Consider the following 21,234-nt stretch of genomic DNA (forward strand, 5'->3'; position numbering starts at 1 on the left):
AAAAATTTCATGGGAGCCAGGAATGAGCTAAGAATTTGTCAGAAGGGCCTTCACCAGAGAAAGAATAAGGTGCTCATCTAGTGACTACTGGATTATTTCAGTTACAGCCCATCCTGTGGCTCAGGTCCAGCAGTTCAGCCAGCAGGCTGATCCTAGCCTACATGAGATCCCGATCCCCATAATCAGTTCATGGGCACAATGTAGAGCACAGCAGTCCTGTAAAAGCCAATGGGGCTGTACAAACCTGCTGACACATGTATGCATTTGCACGATCAATAGTATCACATATGCTAATTCTTAATTTAAAATTGGCCAAGTAGCATAGTGACTGGGTGATACCTCAGCAGACTGAGGCATTTCATAAACAGCTAGCTTCTTTCCCATACATGCCTGCTCAACAACAGATAATCATGTGGAAAACGCACCTGGGTAGGGGCAATCCCAAGCACAGCTACGGGCTGGGTGGAGTTTGAATTGAGAGCAGCCCTGAGGACAACTTGGAGGTGTTGATTGATGAGGAACTCAACAGGAGCTGGCAGTGTGCGCTCCCAGCCCAGAAAGCGAGCTGTATACTGGGCTGCATCAACAGGACCAAGGCCAGCATGTCAAGAGAGGTGAGTCTGCCTCTCTACTCTGCTCTCATGAGACCCCACCTGAAATACTGCATTCAACTCTGGGGACCCCAACACAAGAGGGACGTAGAGCTGTTGGAGTGATTCCAGAGGAGGCCAGAGATGCTGAGGGTTGGAGCACCTCTCCTATGGAGACAGGCTGAGAGAGCTGGGGTTGTTCTGCCTTGGGAAGGCTCACAGTAGACCTCATAACAGTCTTCCAATACCTAAGGGGACCTACAGGAAAGCTCATGAGGGACTTTTTACAGGGATAAGTGGTGATAGGATGAGGGGGAATGGTTTTAAACTGAAAGAGGGTAGATTTAGATTAGACATTGGCAATAAATTCTTCACTATGAGGGTGGTGATGCACTGGCACAGGTTGCCCAGAGAAGTTGTGGTTGTCCCATCCCTGGAAGTGTTCAAGGCCAGGTTGGATGTGGCTTTGAACAACATGGTCTAGTGGACAGTGTCCCTGCCTGTGGCAAGGACTCTTGAATCATAGAATAATTATTGTTGGAAAGGACCTTTTGATCATCTAGTGCCAACCCCCTTGCCATAGGCGTGGTCACCATGTACTAGATCATTTAAGGTCCCTTCTAACCCAAACCATTCTGTGATTCTATGATTCATTTTGTGAAAGGCAGGGAGAAAATTGATGAGAACCATAAAAGTACTTGAGAAGAAGAATAGGGTTCCAAGGCAAAAGGAAAAGCGTATACAGACTATTTTCTTAGATGAATGCTACTTTTGTATTTTACAGTCTTTGCAAAAGTGAAAAAACATGTATTCCTCTTTGTCCTCCCCCTCCAAGCCTGCAGATGATCAGGGATGTGTTTAGAGGAACAGGCTACCTCTGGGGTACTTAAGAAAGAGCTGACAGACACTGGGGGTTAAGATATAGCTGGATACTTCATACTATCTGAAACTTTTGCTCCAGCACTTTCAAAACAAAATATTACCATCTCAGCTGTCATGCCTCTCTAAGTAAGGACAGCACACCCTGATAATTTTCTGTATACCTGTCCTGGGTTCAGCAGTGGCAGTCATTTTTCTCCTTCTTAGTAGCTGGTGCAGTGCGATGGTTTTGACTCTCAGCCTGGGAACAGCGCTGATAACACTGATGGTTTTAGTTGGTGCTCAGTAATGTTTGCTCTGACCAAGGACTTTCTCAGTCTCATGCTCTACCAGGGAGGAGAGGAAGCCAGGAGGAAGCAGAAACAGGACACCTGACCCAAGCTAACCAAAGAGGTATTCCATACCACAGCACATAATGCCCACTATATAAACTGAGGACAGTTACCCAGAAGGGTTACTCCTTGGGTCAGGCTGGGTATCAGTCAGCAGATGGTGAGAGGTTGTATTCTCTTCCCTTGTTATTTCCCTTATCATTATTATTATTGGTGGCAGCAGCAGTGATTTGTGTTATACCTTGGTAACTGGGCTGCTCTTATCTCAATCCATGGGAGTTAAATTCTTTCGATTTTCCTCCCCATCCCTCCATGAGCCGGGGCAGGAAGAAGGTGGGGGAGTGAGCAAGCAGCTGTGTGGTTCTGAGTTACAGGCTGGGCTTAAACCATGACAGTTCTTTGTGGCACTCAGCATGGGGCCTGAAGGGTTGAAATAATGACAGATCTGACCAGAGTGTGTCCAATCGTATTTGTGATAAGCACTCATTTTTTTCTGATTAATAGTCACTTGTCACAATGCTGATTTATTGGCTCTCAAAGTTGTTGTTCTTGATCTCAGAGTTTCAGCATGTTACTTGCAGCCAGTATTTGTTGGTTTAATCTTTACCAGCTGGGGAGCTTGGGCTAAGATTCTTGTTTCACTGCACTTTATGGTAATGATTTGTAATACAATAGACTCATTGATCATGAAACTGATCTGGCTTGCATTCCCAGTTTGGTCACCACCTCTATACTTTGGAGGGTATATAATGGAAGTATTTAGCAATTACACACCTTTTTTTCCCTCCTCGGGTGGTCAATCTATGAAGGAGACATTCCCTTATGTTCCCAGCTCCCCCACCATACAGCATCATTCGAGTGTTCTGAAGGTTTTGAATGGCCTTTGGGCACCCCTGAGACCTGCCCACTGACTGTGATGGGGATCACCATGTCGGCACACATACATAGTGTGTTTTACTCATGACCATTTCATCTGATCTCGAAAGTTAAGCAGAGTCAGGTTTGGGTCTTATTTAGGGTTAGACAATGACATAGGAGGACCTAAAGATCTTCCCCGATGCTGGACAGTCATGAGTGGCAGGGTGTGTGGGACAGTATGGGCAGTATCTAGGTCAGTGGGCCCCTCCAGTGCTTTGGAATTTCACCACTGAACAAATGCAAAATCCAGAAAAATTAGTAAAACACTTAAACGAGGTATGCTGTCATCCTGGTCATACCAGAGAGGGACAAATCACGACAACATGCTGGGGCTTGGCGTATGCTTACAGAGCCCTGTTCAACACTATCCAGCACCTTCAAAGGGAAAAAAAAAATGTCTCTGGGTCTGATGGCAAAGCAACAGACAGCGCAGCTACTCCAACTCCAAGTACAGCAGGTACACCAACCCCATTGACACGTACTCAAACTCTGACTACAACAGATAACACAGCTACTCCAGCTCCAAGCACAGCAGCTACGCCAGCCCCAGCAACAAGTACAGCAGCTATTCAAACCCTGACAGCAACAGACAGCACAGCTGCTGTTGCTACTCAATCCCCAAGTACAGCAGCTGCACCAACCCCAACAACAGATACTGCAGTGATAATCACTGTAGCTAAACCAGAGGACCAATTTGTGCCAATACCAGTTGCCCCTGTATGCAAGGAGAAAGGCAAAAAAGAGACACAAAAAGCAACCCATACAGTGAAGAAAGATCAAGAACCAATGCACTTACTACAGCATCTGATCAAGAGTTATTATTACGTGAATCAGAGGAAGAAGAGGAAGAGATGCTTCTCAACCCTGGCCCTCAACCGAGCTACAGAATATGAGAAAATATTTTACCCATCAATCAGGGAGCACATCATCACCTGGTTGCTTCAACGCTGGGACAATGGGGCTGACAGTCACGAACTAGAAGGTCAGGAAGCCAAGCAGCTGGGATCACTTGCTAAGAAAGGGGGAATTGACAAAGCAATTGCAAAAGCTAAACAATCCCTCAGCCTTTGGAGGCAGCTCTTGGCAGCTGTGAAAGAAAGGTTTCCATACAAGGATGATGTTATGAGTCGTACAGCCAACTGGACCAAGATAGAGAAAGACATCCAGTCTCTGAGGGCATCAGCCATTGCAGAGATGATCTGTCACAGGCCAGATGCTGGGAATGCGTCCCTAGATCCAGATGAAGTTGAATGTAGATGACAGGTGTGGCGGAAATTTACACAGAGTGCACCAGCATCATATGCCCACTGTTTGGCAGCAATAAACCAGAAACTCTGAGAGTTTGAAAAAAAATGTCACCTTTTCCATCATTTCAGCTGTAAAAAAACTGTCCCAGGTGTTCAGACAGTTGAGAGACTATCTATGCAATGATCTATCCAGCTCCTCACATGTACCAACCCATGTCTCAGCTGTTAACAAAAGGCATCCTACTGCTACAGAGAGAAGATATAGGAGGGAGAGAGTGCAAATGCAGTCCCCCACTAGCACAGCTGAGTGGGTATGTTGAGTGGGTATGTTGAGTGGGCAGTTGAATTTCCTGCATTTGGGGAAATCACAGGGGTCAGCACACCCGGATGAGCCTTGCCCTGGGAAAACCACCTGACTGATAGTTTTAGGTTTTCTGTTTCCTGTGCTCTTTTTACAGGCAGTACTTTCATAGTCTCTTTTCCCTGTTCAGGTAGGTTAACCCACCTTTCATTCCTCCCTAGATTCGTACTAACAGTATCACAAACGATATCACACATCTCTGGTGAAACTAGTATAATGTTGCAGATCATTCCAGGCTGACAGTTTTACAAAACAAAAAAATGTAGTATGTCATTAGCTGGGAATAAAGCAGAGAAAAATCTTCCGTATTGTCATGGTTTGAGCATGTTTTGAGGGTGTTTTTGTTCAAGGTTTTTTTCCAGCCAGGTGGAGGAGGGGAGTCCGGGAGGAAGGAGAGACAGGGCACCTGACTCAGGCTAGTCAATGAGGTATTCCATACCATAGCACGTGATGCCCAGGATGCATACTGGGAAAGAGAAGGCTGGAGGGGGGAGCTCTGGAGAAAAATGGAGGAGGGAGCACATGGTGCTCGGCCAGGCAGGGTGGAGTGAGTTATGGGTTGGTGGCTGGTGGGGTGTTGTATTCTCTTCACTTGCTGTTTGCTGTATCATTATTATTTGTAGTAGTAAATGGCAGTAGGGGTTTTGTGTTATGCCTTAGCAATTAAACCGTTCTTATCTCAATCCGTGGGGGCTACATTCTTTGGATTCTCCTTCCTAACTCTCCGGGAGTAGGGGGACTTGGTTTAAACTACGACACGTATCTCTCACTAGGCAGGGGTATGAAATGTGCAAGCTGTAATGTTTTTCATTGAGAAATCACTTTTGGCTTTTCCATGGACTGCACTCTATAAAGCAGCATTGTTTATGTGGTGACTATCTGGTTTTGTTTACTAACACAGACTTACTTCACTCCATTTGCCTATACAAAATAGCACCCACATTCCAGAGAATTTGATGTACCAGGGCACCAGGCCAGGTTGAGTGAGTACAGAGCCCCTGGGCTGACTACAATTAGTTCAGTGGTTAGGCAGAGGTCTTCAAACATACAGTGTTTTCAGAGAGTTCATGGAAACGGCATAGAAGAAGCAAAAAATCTGGTTACCATCCTCTCTGACTCAAAGTTTACACATTTTCAAATTTAATTCAATACCTGAGAATCCTTACATAAGCAGGCTAACTCAGGGAAAACTGGTCTTTGCAAGTTGTGACATTCATGGAACAGCAGATTTAGGCATGTATGTTTGAGGTTAAACACACACCTTTCAGATCACTTGTATTTTTATTCTAAGATTACCTAACAAAGAAGAATTGTCCCTGAGCAACATGCAAACAGCAGTTCAGAAAACAAGTGGCAGGTGTGGAATCAGTGACCACACCAGCTTCTATGCAAGCCAGAGCTGCAGAGACCATGTTCATGGGTAGGAAGTGTTGCGAAAAACTTGATTTTAACTCCCTTCATCTTAAAATAATGTGGCCACAGCAGTCGCCAACACAGGCAGCAGTACAGAACAAGATCTGTCACAGCCTCAGGGGACAAGAATCCCCCAAGTCCTTGCTAAGTATCTTACTCACAGGTTAGACACCTTTACATCTCCTCCAAGATGCAATTGAGTCATTCAGAATGTCATGCAAAGGTGCTGTTTATCATAAAATAACTCCACTCCTTAAATACTGCCAAATCAGCACTTAAACATGCTCTCCCATACGTCCAGACATCACACAGCACTCTACTGCTGCTCCTTTTATTGGCAAAGTTTTCTGCCAGTCGATCAGTCTGCTAGTGGAGACAGACTAGGAACTGAGGCAGAGGACACAAGCAAGGCAGTCAATACAGAGGTAAGTTGCTTATACATGTCTTCATATGTATGTCCTGTCATATGTATGTAATGTCTTTTTTCTCTGTTGCCTGTCTCCACAAAGACATTCAGTCTTATTTTTATGCAGTTGCATGTAAGAATAGACAGCTTTTTCCTCTCTGATCTGTATGCCTAGTGGTATACCCAGAAGCGCTTGTTGGCTCACGATAGAAGACAAAGAAGTTTAACTTGCACAAAAGGAAGAACAAGAGCAACTATATATATTTTTCTCTGCTGCCTTTCTCCATAAACATGTACAGCCTTGCCTTTGTGCAGTTGCAAGTCAGAGTAGACAGCCTGCATCTTTTCTGGTTTGCAAGCCTGATGCTATGCATCAAAGTGCATGTTTGATAAGTTGAGAAGATGTCTTTGCCCTGGGCAAACAGGAAAAAGGAGTATCTGATGGTTTAATTTTGTTCTAATTGCTGGGGGGTTTTCCTAAGGATGGCACTGTGGATGTGGGATAATCTCAGTATTGAAATAATGTGCATAAATAGAACATTTTGCTCTCATAGTTCCAATCGCAAGTAAGCTTTCCTTGTAATTTAACCAGGAAATTTTGACATTTGCTAGCCACATTAACTGCACTGGTGCTTTTCTGTTCCATGTACAGTGTATGTGAAAAAAAAATAAAATATGAGTCTCTCAATAGTACACTGATGAATTTTTAGAAGATTAAAAGCCTATTTTCATTAAATACCAACAATCTCCAGAAATGGCATTTTGAGTGTGTCTTTCAGGCCTCTTCCTTTACCTTTCTTTTTTTTTAATGAAATATTTCAGTTAATTCCAGTTTGTCATGGTAAATCCTACTCTTGTTGTTTCATTACATAAAAAGAACAGATTGCTCTTCAAGGCTCCTACACTCAAGACTTTGCCACTGAAATTAATGAGACATCACATGCCAAGCCTTGGAGTTAATTGATGCACTCTGATTTAAAAAGCATTAATCTGAAAGTGTGTCAAAACATGCCAGCTAAGTCAGGTGACAATACAGTATATGGGAAAAAGTATGCCCTCTAAAGGCAACAATTTAGCTACCCTATTGCAGTAAAAAACGAATTGTGACTTAAGCTGAACTTTTCAGTTTTGTTCTCAAATGTTGTTCCACATGTATAAATAGAAGAACAGGTTTTACTTCTGTATGAACTGAATAAAGCAGCAGAAATCAGTGGAATATCACGTATAAAATTGTGCTTCCAGAGCACAATGCTATTCTGTATGACAATAATTGAAGTATTCTCCTACCAAGTGGGTGGACCTGAATACATTCAGTTTTGGTTTAATCCAAATGTTTCAGTGACTCAAGGGATATGACAGATTTAATAAAAAATGTAAAGAATTGAGAACTCCCTCCCTCATGAAGTTCAAAGAAAACAAAACCTTAAGCTATCCTTTTCAGGCTCTCCAAATATTAAAAATTTTCCCCATGATATGGTCATATAAGACACTCTGGTTTTATGACCTGTTTCCTCTATGCTGATTACAAAGGTGGCTGCAGCCCAAAAGCAGAGCACTAAGTAAAATGCTTTCTAAGATTTCTATTCAGAAGAGCTACCCTGTGACCATTGGTCAACCCATAAAAAACCATGCAAATACAATCTTTTCTTCAGGTGGCCAAGGCACAGATTTACGATAGGGAGGACTACATGTGAGAAAGAAATGAAAGAACTTATGACACAAATTAGCACCAGTATTATACAAGCGCATTGCCCCAAGTTGGTTCCACATCCTCCAGGAGCCTTTGACGCAATCCTGTTCCTTGTTGAACAGGGTGAGCTGCAGAAAGTCCCTCCTCACACAGGTACTTATTCTGGCAGGCGCTTGGGGAACAGATCATGGACAACCTTCAGAAGTCTCCCCACTTGGCTTTTCCTGTGGAATTCCACACCATTACTAATGCAAACAACCCTGCATGTGTTCTTTCACTCAGCGCCAAGATGTGGTGCCTCCTCATGCTGCTCTGCTCTCAAGCAATTGCCTTTTCAGCAGGATTCACAACACCATCCACTCTGAACTCAGATGAAAGCCGGTTCAGGAAGATTCGTGACCCTGAATCTTTTATGAATGTTGTAAGTTTGGTCTTTTTCTCTCCCTTTCTTTCTAAAGTGTCTCCCAATACCACTACCACTACCCCACCACTAACAGTCCCAGTGAGGAGGTTAAAAGTAGCTCCAACAACGTGAGAGAGCGCACTAGCCTAGAAGCCAGTGCTAGCACCTTGATGCTTCCATCCAAACAGTCCAAGCTGCCAGAGAAAAGACTTCCTTTGCTCTGGAGGCAAAGACTAGTTTCTAGTCTCAAAGTAAGCAAAGACCTCTCTCTGTAACAACTTGTATAGTGGCAATGGATGATGAATTCCTCCTTCAACAGCAGATTGGAATTACACAAAGTAATCCAAGACCCATTGCTCTGAATCATCAAAGATTTCCTCACGTTACTGGCAAGAGTGTAATAGGTGGTGCTGTAAGTGAATTTCTAATAGGAGATCCGCCCTACCTGGCTTACCTAACTGCACTTTGATAAGGAAGGACTAATTCTGAACCAAAACCCACAGCTTTTGGCATTGTCTTATATCAACACTCCTATGTATTTAATTTATAGAAAAGTACACTCTCTATCAGCCTTGCAAAACAGAACTATCTCCCAAAAGGTTAGTCACTCAGTACAGTCCTGTTTCATCCCATAATGTGCTGTTGAATACCAAACAACTACCACTTAAGCAGGACTGAAGACTTTGGTAACTCTTTTTACAAGACCTGTCTTAATCATTCTCAGCCATGGTGGCCAGGGGCCTTGCACTGATGTCTCAGAACAGCCCATACCCACACTGCTCAGTTTGGTTAGCCTCCAAAACAGGACAACCTGCATGTTCACAAACTCTCCTTTGCCTTCTCACAGAGTGAAATTATCAGATATCATGGATACCCCAGCGAGGAATACGAAGTTACTACGGAGGATGGGTACATTCTTCGTGTTTTCAGAATTCCTGCTGGGAGGAACAGCCAAAATACAGGTATGACACAGTCATAGGATGGAAGGAGCAAAAATAGGAGAAAGCCTGAGAGTCTACCCTTCTATGGGTCCCTAATCTTTCTCCTTTGCACATTTCGTGACATGTTCCACACTTTTCAGTCTCAGCAAGAGCACCTAGTCAGGAGTGTGGCGTGAATTTGGTATACAGGTTAAAAAAATCCTGCAAAACCAAACTCTGCACCCCAGTTTTAACTAGGCATTACCTACTACAGCATAAGAAAACCCTCTTCTTTTTCAGGGAAAAAGCCTGCAGTTTTGCTACACCATGGCACTTTAGGAGATTCTATTCACTGGATTTCTAACCTGCCCAACAACAGCTTGGGCTTCATCCTCGCAGATGCTGGCTATGACGTCTGGCTGGGAAACAGCCGAGGAAACACCTGGTCTTTAAAACACAAGACCCTTAAGCCCTGCCAGAAGGAGTTTTGGCAGTTCAGGTACTCCATGGAAAAAGAATCACTGAAGAAGGCAACTCTCAGGGGACCTCTCCCTTTCTGGTTATATGAAAAATATAACCTTCTGCATTATATGACCATTATAGTTTTCATATAATCTGACTTCAAGTGGGATGTGCATCATATGAGGAGACTAGAGCTACAGATGCAGCCACTTCTGGTTATGTCAGGGGGGATGTAACAAGGTCTTGGCTGCATGATCTGGGCAGGCCCTTTTGGAATCACCATATACAGAAGCACATCTGCAAGCACACAGGTCACCTTTCTCCAAACAGTGCTGGTTCCTTTGGGAAAAATACTTCCAAAATTGGGATACATCTGTAACTTTGAAGCCTCCCATACCATGTCCTGGGTGCAGACAGGAGAGGAGACTCCTCAGCTCAGTGTACAAATCTTATCTAGCACAACTGATATCAGCTGAGAAATGTTGTTTTGTAACCCATGCTGGTGAGAACAATGATTACATTCACTTCTGCAAGACCCTCAGCTAAGAGACAAAACTAACACCTCCTTTGCAGAGAGCGCAAGGCATCAGACAGCCTCGCAATTCACTGTGTCCCTCTACTCCCTTCCCCAACTCAAGCAAGAATGCAAACAAAGCATGAAACATCATCTTTAAATGAGTCCTGCTTGGTGCAATGAAAAAAAATTATGTTCAGCAGCTCCCACAGTAACAGCTAAATTATCTGATAGCTTTCTTTGTTTCTCCCCTGTAGCTTTGATGAGATAGGTAAATACGATGTTCGAGGAGAGCTGTACTTCATAATGAATAAAACTGGACAGAAGGATGTATATTTTATTGGTCACTCAGAGGCTGCAACTGCAGGTAATGTTAGAACTGCCTGGTCCAAAACAGTTAATGTTGCTGTTTATGATATGTATATATATATGTATAAGATCTACAAGCAGACATTGGGATTTATGCCATGGTGTGCCACTGCATTTTGCAAAAATAAACTCAGAAACAGGAGAAAATGTAAATGACCACATTCTTAGGCAATTCTTCATTCTTCTCATATGTGTATTCTAAGGGTCTTTTTCCAGAACAAATAATTTAGGCCAAAACATCCCCATCTTTGTCTTTAGATTCCTATGTTTTAGGCAACCAGTTAAAGTTCTCAGCAAATGCAGCAGTGGAGAAATGTTCAGGAAACAGGATGTGATACATCCTTTTTGTTTTTTCTTCCCTTTTTCCTTTTCCATACTCCTTCTTTATGTGTGCATTCACTGTTACCTGGGTTTACTCTTAGTTACGAATAAAAACTCTGCTCTTAATCTTCAGATAATTTTTGTATTACTGCGTGTCAGCATAAATATATACAGTCTTTCAGAGAATGCAAGCTTTTATTAGAGTTTGGGGAACTTTAGAAGGAATTTGCATTAAGAAAATCTGATTAAAGCAACTTCTCCCCCCCAAATTGGACTGAACACAACTTTTTCAGTTCTGAGAAAACCAATACCTAGATGTGCTCTAATGAGCCTCTATATTTAGAGTGAACTCTGTCTCCCAAATAAGAATCAAACACTTCCTTCAGGCCTGCAGCACAGAAATGGGCAACTGCCAATGGGCTGCTAATCTCATCTCAATTTGTTGCCTACTGCTTTTTTATTTATTTGATCTAAGGAGATCTTCACTAACTTGGCTTGTGTCTTCTGCTTTTGCAGGCTTTATAGCATTTGCTACTTATCCTGAATTGGCTCAAAGGGTTAAAGTGTTCTTCGCTTTGGGACCAGTAGTCACAACCACATATGGTACCAGCCCTCTGGTACTATATACACGGCTTCCCCAGTTTCTAATCAAGGTATGCCATTCCTCTTGCTAAAATACATAATTGTCTGCTTTGTCTCTACTAAAATCACTCAACCTAAAATGATTTTAAGGGGGTGGTGAGTTTAGAATTAATTCAGTGTATCAGACTGCTGACAGTGCTGGTAGACTTAAGACTTTGCACAGATCTAATCTGCAAGGTTTGATACGGTATCTCTTTTGCAACTACTTTCAGCTAAGAGGCATACTTTCACTTGTATTTGTTTAAATTAAATGTTTTTGAAAGAAGCTCATAAATACCACAATCTAAATCTACTAAATCTAGCCTTGAGCACTAGTAGAAAACTACAAATGAAATACCTTAATTTTATTAGACACACAGTTCACTTATGCTTATGAACATTTCCTTACAGGAAAATACCTATTTCACACCTGAATCATAGAATCATAGAATAGTTGGCGTAATTTGCCAATTTAATAGAATTTGGTGGGAATGGTGGAAATCCTGCATGCTATACTTTATGTTAAACTGCCAGAGCACATGCTCTTTCTGCCGAAGTTGTACCCACTATGTGATATAGACCATCCAGCTTTACACCCTTCTCATTTGTCTGCTCCCTTTTTACTTAGCAGCAGTACTCACAATACAGTTTGTGCACCTTCCTGGGAGAAATATTAGGGCAAAAAGGGATTTCCGAGACTTTGCAGTTATGAGTGCAGCCAACTCCCCCTTCTCACTGAAGTCAGTGCACTAAAAACAGACAGTGACCTGCAGAACTCATGCCTAACAATAAACAGCAGGAAGAACCTGTGGTGTGGTCTTGGGACACACTTAAACTTGGAACACACTTAAAGGATACTGGGATGGCAAGCAGTTTCAGCAATCTTAGTTAAGAGGTAAGGTTGTAGAGAAGAAGGTATGACTTTTTTCTATGTGAAATAATCCTACAAGAAGAAGAAAAAGGTTTGCATTTTTGATTCCCTCAGTTATTGACTGGCTGCAAAGGAGTTCTTCACCAGAATAAACTGCTGAAACCCTCTCTAGTACGGATCTGTGAATCTCTGGGAAAATTTTGTGGCAGTGTCTTAAGCTTCACAGCTGGGGACAAGCTACAAAATCTGAACACGGTAAGCATGTGCAAGAACACCTTGATGTAAGCATAACTCACGTAATTTTAAAGGAAAACAATTTTTTCTGCCTTATGGCTACACACAGTTGCAGAGGCATAGAGAAATGTGTTAGGGTTTTCAGGAAACGCCAACTAGGACCTCAGCTAGTGACGAGGTGTACCACCTGACACATTCAAATCACATAAGGAAGAAAGGCTGAATTCAGGATGGTTCCATCTTGCAATGATGTCCCTCAGTGTCCTCTCCTATGGGGCTAAGCCAAAGAAAAATTGCACAGATACCAAAGCTTTTTAAAATTGAAAACTGGATGGAGAAAGATCTCTTTTCTTTTGCACAATTCATATTTTCCTTCCTAAATAGGAAGACATCCAGATCATCTGAACATAAAAGATTGTTTCCTTTTGGTTGTTACCCATCAAAACATTTTCAAACTTGTTTCTTCAGATTTCTCCCAATGGCAAGATTTAATTCCTTTATGCTGGCTGATAGCTTTTTTTCTTGCAGGCATGCCAAATGTCTGTTCTCCAATGGCCTTCCATCTCTCATACTAAGACTATTTAACAAGTGTTCCCATAAAAACCTCCCACACATGTAGCCTCATTATGCTCAAGCAGACAATGTATTAACAATCCTTTACTGATTAAGCACAGCACTAAACTTCATACAAACTGCAGAAACGGGAAAATACAAAGGCCATACAGAGTCCCCAAATCATGTTTTCCTTATGACTAAGCACTAATGTGGAAAAGAAGCTCCCAAATGGATAAAATTCTACATACTCATTCCTACTGTAATCTCACACATGTTTCTCCTCTATGTTCTTTTTGATACTTAACAAATATCCCATTAAAATGGGGTTTAACACAGGAGCAGTATGTTGCTCAGGTTCCTCACAGCTTTATTCTGTCACAGCATTGGATCTCTGCACTTATACCAATTCTGCTTTCTCTATAGAGTCGAATAGACGTATATGTAGGACATTACCCTGCTGGAACATCAGTACAGAATGTTCTTCATTGGCATCAGGTATAACTGCATACTGACACACTCTTACTACTGCTTTTTATACAACAAACAGCCCACAAGGGAAGTCCAGAGAGGGTGGGTTTGGGAAACTACCCATCCCATCTTCTCACATGCTGCCATGAGCACCTGCCACAGGCAGCACTGTTTCCCATGGCACACCAGACCATTACCTGAATTGCCCCTTTGGTATCAGGCCAGGCAACAAGCCAAAGAAGTGATCCAGGTTAAGCTTTATTCCCAGAGAGTTAATTGCAGCCTGGCTCACCTCCCAAAGCCAGTTAACCACACAAACTATTCTGCTGGCGCAAGCAGGAAGTGAGGACCTGCCTCTTCTGCTCATCTTATGCCACTCTCAGAGCTAAGCTTGTTCTGCCAATGTTTCAAATCAGACAAGGGCAAAAGAGTGTTGGCCCAGAAACACATGACTGTATGTGCAGAGAATTGTGTTACTTCTGCCAGCGCTTAAATACATGCATACTCCTGCACACACCCCTGACTAACATTCCCAGACCACCAGCACCCAGAGCCAGAAAAAGAGATAAGCCAACAGATTTCTAGCATATCCTCAGTTACTTAAAGGTTTGATTAAAAAAAAATGCGCACATATTTTCAGTAAAGCAGGTTAATCTTTTGGGTTTGTTTTTGGTTTTTTGTTTGTTTTTTCTTTTAGACATAGCACATTCAGGAAGACAACAGTTTAGTGTTAAGATAATCACAACTTCTATAAGAAGTCCAGAGTCTCTGTGCCAAGGTGTGTGCAGAGGTATCATATGTTACGCTAGACTAGTAACAGTCCTGGAACACTTCTGTGTCACAAACAGGGACACCAGCTACCAAGCTAAGATAGTCAAGCAAAATTTTAATAGCAAAACATAACAAGGGTTGTGGCTGAGGATCAGGGCAGAAAGTTAGCAAGGGGAAAAGTGACGAAGCCGTTCACCCTACGGTTCATCCTCAGTACCCCTTGAATACTATTCACTGCCTGAGCCTTGCCTTCAGTCACAGGCAGGAAAATGCCTCCTGCACTCTGCTCTGCCTCTTAACACTTTAATTTTATTGTCCTTGTTACAATATTTATAGGTAATATATGCAGACCAATTGCAAGCTTATGACTATGGCTCTAAGGAAAACATGAAGAAATACAACCAGGTAAGGCAATACAGTTTTCCTGAGAACTCATCCTCAGGTCCTGAAAAAAATAACAGAAAAATTCACATTTCAGCAGCTGTAGGTGATACAGAAAGAGAGTGTCTGAGGTAATGTTTCACCTGAATTTAATACTCATAAAAGTCTATTCACAGAGAAGGCATAGGCAGGTCCTTGCAGACAGCTAAGAAAGTTTGGTTTGCCTCTCCTACTGATGCAGACATGTGTCCAAAAACTTTTCCAAAAGGCTAAGAGCCATAGCCAAGTCCTAGAACTGGATGAGTATGGAGCTCTTCACTGCCCCCAAAATCCTCAAGGTCTGCCTTTCAGTTAAGGGAAGAAATTAATCTCACAGCTAAAAGTGGGTATGTATACCTTGGTTTTGGGAAGCTACTTACTGCAAAGATGAAACAGAAGGGATGATTCAGTACAGCACAATGGAGACTACTGCTGTGACGAACTAATATATCCTGTACAGAAAAAAGGAGAGACAAAACTCAGTCACTAGGCACTTTGGTTACTTCTTAGTCAACACTCAGAAATACTTCACTCCTGCAACACTGGTAACTTACCTGACAGTTTTTTTAGATTTGATCTAATCAGTTGACCTACAATGAGCTTTTCTGAGTCAGGGCAAGTTATTTTATGGTTGGCACGCTATTTTACAGGTGGAGAAAAACTACAGAGATTGCTCACACACCTTGCATTTAAAGACACATACGGTCTTTAAATACTGCAGTTTAAATTTTCAAGTGGCAATATTCTATTCCCAATAATTTGGATGGTTAGGGAACTGCCCCCAAAAAGCAGTCAATGAGAAAAATAATAGAACCACCCTTAGATTATAAGGGTAAATTTAAAAGCATGTTGTGCATGGTCCCTTACCACCCTGTCGACTAATAGCCATCCTGCATTAAGTCATTTGCCTCCTGTCTCAGAAGATCTCCATTCTACTTGCCCATGTTTTTTGATTCCCTCTATAATGATATTACTCCATCAGTATCAATATTGTGACCTACAGTGTCAAGTGAAGTCTGGTCTAATACAACTGAAAGTCTTTCACTCCCTGCCCCCATAAAAGCATGTAGAGGACCCTACATAAGCCAAAAACAGGACACATAAGAACAATTGCTCTGCAATCCTTGCCTGATAAACACACTGCTCTTTCCATACACCCACCTCTTTAGTACACAAGTAGATGTCAATTCATAGCTGTATATTAAGGAAAGACCTAGAAATAGGATGGATTGTTCCCTTTCATGGTAGACAGGGAATGGTGTTAGGGAAATAGACACTAAGAGGGTGAGCGTCATCCTTACTGTTTAATTGCAGTGAGTGCAGAAGGGAAAGAGAGGTGCTTCCATAGAATCCTTCTTCTAAATGCAATCCCTGCTATAACAGCATTCACCCAAGTCTCCTCTCTTTCTTACAGCCTACTCCTCCTGTGTACAAGATAGAGGAAATAAGCACACCAATTGCTGTCTGGAGTGGTGGACGGGACAAATTTGCAGATCCAAAAGACACAGCAAAGCTGCTCCCTCGGATTAAAAATCTCATTTATCATGAGCATTTTCCTTCTTGGGGTCATCTTAGTTTCATCTGGGGCCTTGATGCAACTCAGAAAATGTATCGGAAAATCATTGAACTGCTAGAAAAATATCCTTAAAGATTCACACACAGGGAATACAATCTCTCAGTTTACCCTCCAAAGATTTCTATTTAGTGGTAGAATACGGATATGGGAATTGGTATAGGCATTTACAAGCCGCTGTTGATGAGTCTGCAACTTTCTAACATTGTTTTCCATGGTGTTACATTAGCTTGGTGTTACATTATCAATGGTTACATTATACAATCACTCAGTAAAACCCCCAAAGATTTCTATTTAGTGGTAGAATAGGTGTACAGGGATTGGTATAGGCATTTACAAGCCACTGTTGATGGGTTTGCAACTCTCTAACATTATTTTCCATGGTGTTACATTATCTTGGTGACTGCAGTCCCTCTGAAGAAGTTGAGGTACATGGGAATGACCACTGAAAATACAAACATATTAGAAGGAATGCTTCATGGATCACTTTGTTTGGAAGATTTTAGCTTTTTAGGACTGGTTTTATTACAACTAAGATTTCATTTTTTCTTCCCTTGTACATCAATATATTTAACCTGAGACAGAGGTGTTATCCCATGGAAAATCCAAAACGGAAGATACTTTTTTCTCTGCTGAAGTACTACTGATCTTTGCTTAAATTAAATCATCTATCCTTTTGACAGCGCGTTTTACCTGTTTTCCTCTCATCACATAACTAACAGCAGCAAGCCAGACCCAAAAGATCTTCATGTGTGAGATTACCCTGGCGTCTAAGCAGGCAGTAGCTGGTTCTAATGGCCCAAATGCCAATCAATCCAACATCAGAAAGCCTACGTCAGAGTGAAATCATTTGATTGTTGGACAGGTGCAGAAGTTCACTTATCCTCACACTAATGGTTTGTTAGCTCCCTTACTACAAAAAGCACAACTGTCTTCATGCTCTTAACCTGGCAGCTGAGGAAATACACACAAGGAATGACAGATCCACCTCAATAAATGTTCCTGGCACTGTCAGTGAAGAAGCTGTTTCAAGTTCTTCTGGCTTCTCAGTTCACTATGTTAGTGTGCTCACCTACAAGATTATTCCAGGAAGCAAAAGATCGCATGAAAGGGCTCATCATTTTAGGCTAAGACATGGTAGCTCTGCCACTACGGGTGATTATGGGCAGGAGTTTAAACCCAGATTCCTTAATCAAGACCAGTGGCAAGCGAAACCCATTTGATGATAATCTGGGAGATAAATATCAATATATAAGCAAAACATGTTTGCCTAATGCAATATAGAAAACACATGCTAAGGAGATGACAGACCTTCTCTAGCAACTTGTGGTACCATCAGAAACTGAGCTCACATCTTCTGGAGAGGTTTGCAGTCCAAGACACAGAGATCATGAAGTGGCTAACATTGTTTACAAACCCGTTTTCTGACCATGCCATAGAACCCAGAGCAGACCTAGCGCACCTCCACAATGTAGTAGGGCAGACCTGGCACAGGCACATTAGACATTACACTAAATACAAAGGTGAGCTTTAGGTCTCAAGGGAAGGGGAGCAGGATCAGGAATTCCATCTCAGGTAAAGAGGAAGTGAGCACCTCTTTGAACTGACTGGCAGTAAAGCCTCTACTTTCATTCACACTTCTGCAGCACCACCCAACATTCAGACAAGATGCACATAATGAACCTAACAGCATAATACTGTACAAAATATATGATGGAAGGGAGAGAAAATTAAAAAATCACAAAACCAACCTCCTACCCTCACCTTTTACCTGCCGCAAAATGAGGGCTACCCATGAACCAAGTTGGATATCCTGTGAACCATTGTCAAAGCAACCCCAGGCACAGCTACAGGTTGGGCAGAGAAGAGATTTAGAGCAGCCCTGTGCAGAAGGACCTGGGGGTGCTGGTTGATGAGAAAATGAATGCACACAAGTGCTCACAGCCCAGAAAGCCAACCGTATTCTGGGCTGCATCAAAAGGAGCGTGACCAGCAGGACAAAGAGGGTGATCCTGCCCCTCTACTCTGCTCTCGTGAGACCTAACCTGGAATATTGTGTGCAGTTCTGGTGTCCTCAGCATAAAAAGGACATAGGGGAGCTATTGGAACAAGTCCAGAAGAGGGCCACAAGGATGGTCAGGGGACTGGAGCACCTCCCATATGAATATAGGATGAGAAAGTTGGGGCTGTTCAGCCTGGAGAAGAGAAGGCTGCATGGAGACCTCATAGCAGCCTTCCAGTATCTGAAGGGGGCCTACAGGGATGCTGGGGAGGAACCCTTCATCAGGAACTCTAATGATAGGACAAGGTGTAATAGGTTAAAACTTGAACATGGGAAGTTTATATTGGATATAAGGAGGAAATTCTTTACTGTGAGGGTGGTGAGGCACTGGAATGGGTTGCCCAGGGAAGTTGTGAATCCTTGATCCCTGGCAGTGTTCAAGGCCAGGTTGGATGAAGCCTTGGGTGACATGGTTTAGAGTGAGGTGTCCCTGCCCATGGCAGGGGGACTGGAACTAGATGATCCTTTCCAACCCTAACTATTCTCTGATTCTGTGTGAACGTGTCTCTGCCCAACTGAAAAAAAGCAGCAGGCAGAAACTGGGAACTGCCCTTTCTGGGAGATGAATGAAGAGGGATCTAGCAGTTCTTCAAAACCTGACCATGTGGACATAAGTCTGAGATTAATCTTACTCAGCTTGGAAGCAGCCAACAAGGCGTACTCCAGGACATCAAGTTCAAACTTCTCTAGAGGGCCTTCCTGTCCCACAGAAGAACCAGCCACAGTGCTGTGTTTTAAGCCTAGTAAGCCTAGGCAACTAAGTACTGTGCAGCCACTCACTCCCACGCCCTGCAATGGGATGGGGAGGAGAATCACAAAAACCAGTAAAACCTGTGTGTTGAGATAAGAACAGTTTAATAATTGAAACAAAGTAAAATATAACAACAGTAATAATAAAAGGAAATATATACAAAAAGGAATAAAACAAGCAACAACAACAAAATTAACAAGTGATGCACAATACAGTGTGATGGTCACCACCCACTGACCAAGGCCCAGCCTGTCCCCAAGCAGTGATAAGCAGCTCTCAGCCAGCTCCCCCCAGTTTATATACTGAGCTTGACGTGCTGAGGTATGGAATATCCCTTTGACTGGTTTGGGTCAGGTGCCCTGTCTCTGTTCCCTGCTGGCTTCTTGTGCCCCTCCTCATTGGCAGAGCATGAGGGACTGGAAAGTTCTTGATCAGGGTAAGCGCTACTGAGCAAAAACTGAAACATCAGTGTGTTACAAGCGTCATTTTCAGGCTAAAGCCAAAACACAGCACTGCACCACTTACTAAGAAAAAAAAAACCCAAAACTCTATCCCATATGAAACCAGGACATACAGAAACAACCTGCAAAAGGTTACAGGTCAGTAACTCAGCACTTCTTGGGAGTTGCTCAGTTCAGTAACCAGCACTTCTTGGGAAAGAACAAGATGTAGTGTTTTCCATACTGAACACCTAAATTAGCCTGGTGTTCAACCTAACATCACAAAGGATTGCCAAATTCTCTAATGGAAGACTACATTTTCCAAATAGTCTTCAGATGGGCTCCCTAATTGCCATAATTTCCTACAGCTAAATGTTTTCTTCTTACTGCCATCCACCTGGAACGCAGTCCTGGAATGGGCAGTGTCTGGACAAGAGAAACACCCACCCCTTACACTTCCTCACAAGACAGTTAGCTACTCAGAAAACACCCTTGCAGCACTGCAAGTGTCCCTTGCACTTCTGCTTCCGGATATGATTAACTCAACAGTTCCAGTGAGCACAGATAAAGCGCTCCATGGCATAGAACAAAGCCTGTATTTTATAATATTTTCAGCTAAACTTAGTGAACTACAAGTGTTGCAGGAAAACCCCAAGGTAACAAGGTGTTTGAACAAACAGTATTTTTGTTGCTTGCCCAAATCACTCCCTTCTCCCCTTAAAGCCAGGACCAAGACCTGTTGCCCCATACCACAGCCACCAGCACCAAGAGTGATACTTCAAGGCTGGGATGCCAAGCAGCCAGAACAGCCACACTCACAACAGGAAGGATGGTAAATGCCCTTACCATGCCTGGGAGTGTAGGGTGACTACAAGTATCTTAGACCACATCTAGACACCTATGCCCAGGTCTGGGCCACAGGAAAGACAACATGATCAATATCTGCTGAGCAAGTTCAGTAGAAGGCCACCAAAAAAGTAATCCAAAGTTATCATGGACTGATGGCTGTGTTGACAGGACATTCCTAGCAGAGCTCAAGGCCAGCCCACAGACCTGCACTGAACTGCACTGCACTGAACTGCACTGCACTGCACTGCATTGCACTGCACTGCTGTGCCCTGCATGCCTGCTCAGAAACCCAGGCTGGCAGCCTACTGCAAACCCCCTACCGCCTCTGCCTTAAGGAACAAAAGCCCCGTCCTCTCCAGCTATCCCTCTCTCCCGGTTCCACAGCCCCCTGCGGACCACCACGCCTTCATTTAAACCTTTCTCCACTTCCTCCTCACCCATACACCTTCCTTAGCAACAGTGCTGTGCTCCCCTCACTCAGCCGCATTGGCGTTCACGTTAGCTCAGGCGCGGCACGCTGGCCCCTGTACCTAGCACCTATGGACTGGAATGGCTGGGCCGACCCAGGAGTGCGGGTGAGGTGCCGGGGACACCCGCGGGTGTGCACGGGCCTTGGCGCTCCCCTCGCCCTCCCGGGCAGTCGTTGGAAGGCAGCTGCAGCCCCGGGCACGCGGCGGCGCCCGCGGTCGTTGGGCTGCGGCGGCAGGGACCCCGCGGTGCAGAGCGGACCGCGGCCACGCCGCTCGCCCCAGCGCCGCGCAGGCTCCTCCCTTCGCCCCGCACCGTAACCCGGG

The 21,234-nt window shown here is 43.4% G+C and overlaps 1 protein-coding gene across 2 annotated transcripts; it reads left to right on the top strand.

Annotated features, from left to right (window-relative positions):
- The first annotated feature begins 398 nt into the window (after positions 1–398).
- Positions 399–17,020, top strand: LOC101876772 (lipase member M-like). 2 transcript variants are annotated; one of them, XM_031044637.2, is made up of 10 exons: positions 399–614; positions 8,119–8,257; positions 9,087–9,201; positions 9,460–9,658; positions 10,393–10,502; positions 11,342–11,478; positions 12,432–12,572; positions 13,530–13,601; positions 14,682–14,750; positions 16,180–17,020. In XM_031044637.2, exons 1-10 carry the CDS (start codon positions 514–516, stop codon positions 16,411–16,413), a joined length of 1,317 nt encoding a protein of 438 aa, XP_030900497.1. In that variant the 5' UTR covers positions 399–513; the 3' UTR covers positions 16,414–17,020. The 2 variants fall into 2 exon arrangements, with proteins under 2 accessions (XP_030900497.1, XP_005144087.1); XM_005144030.3 differs by lacking the exon at positions 399–614 and adding an exon at positions 6,023–6,165.
- The last annotated feature ends 4,214 nt before the right edge of the window (positions 17,021–21,234 follow it).

Source organism: Melopsittacus undulatus, chromosome 4, assembly GCF_012275295.1.
Source record: "Melopsittacus undulatus isolate bMelUnd1 chromosome 4, bMelUnd1.mat.Z, whole genome shotgun sequence".
Classification (NCBI taxonomy): domain Eukaryota; kingdom Metazoa; phylum Chordata; class Aves; order Psittaciformes; family Psittaculidae; genus Melopsittacus; species Melopsittacus undulatus.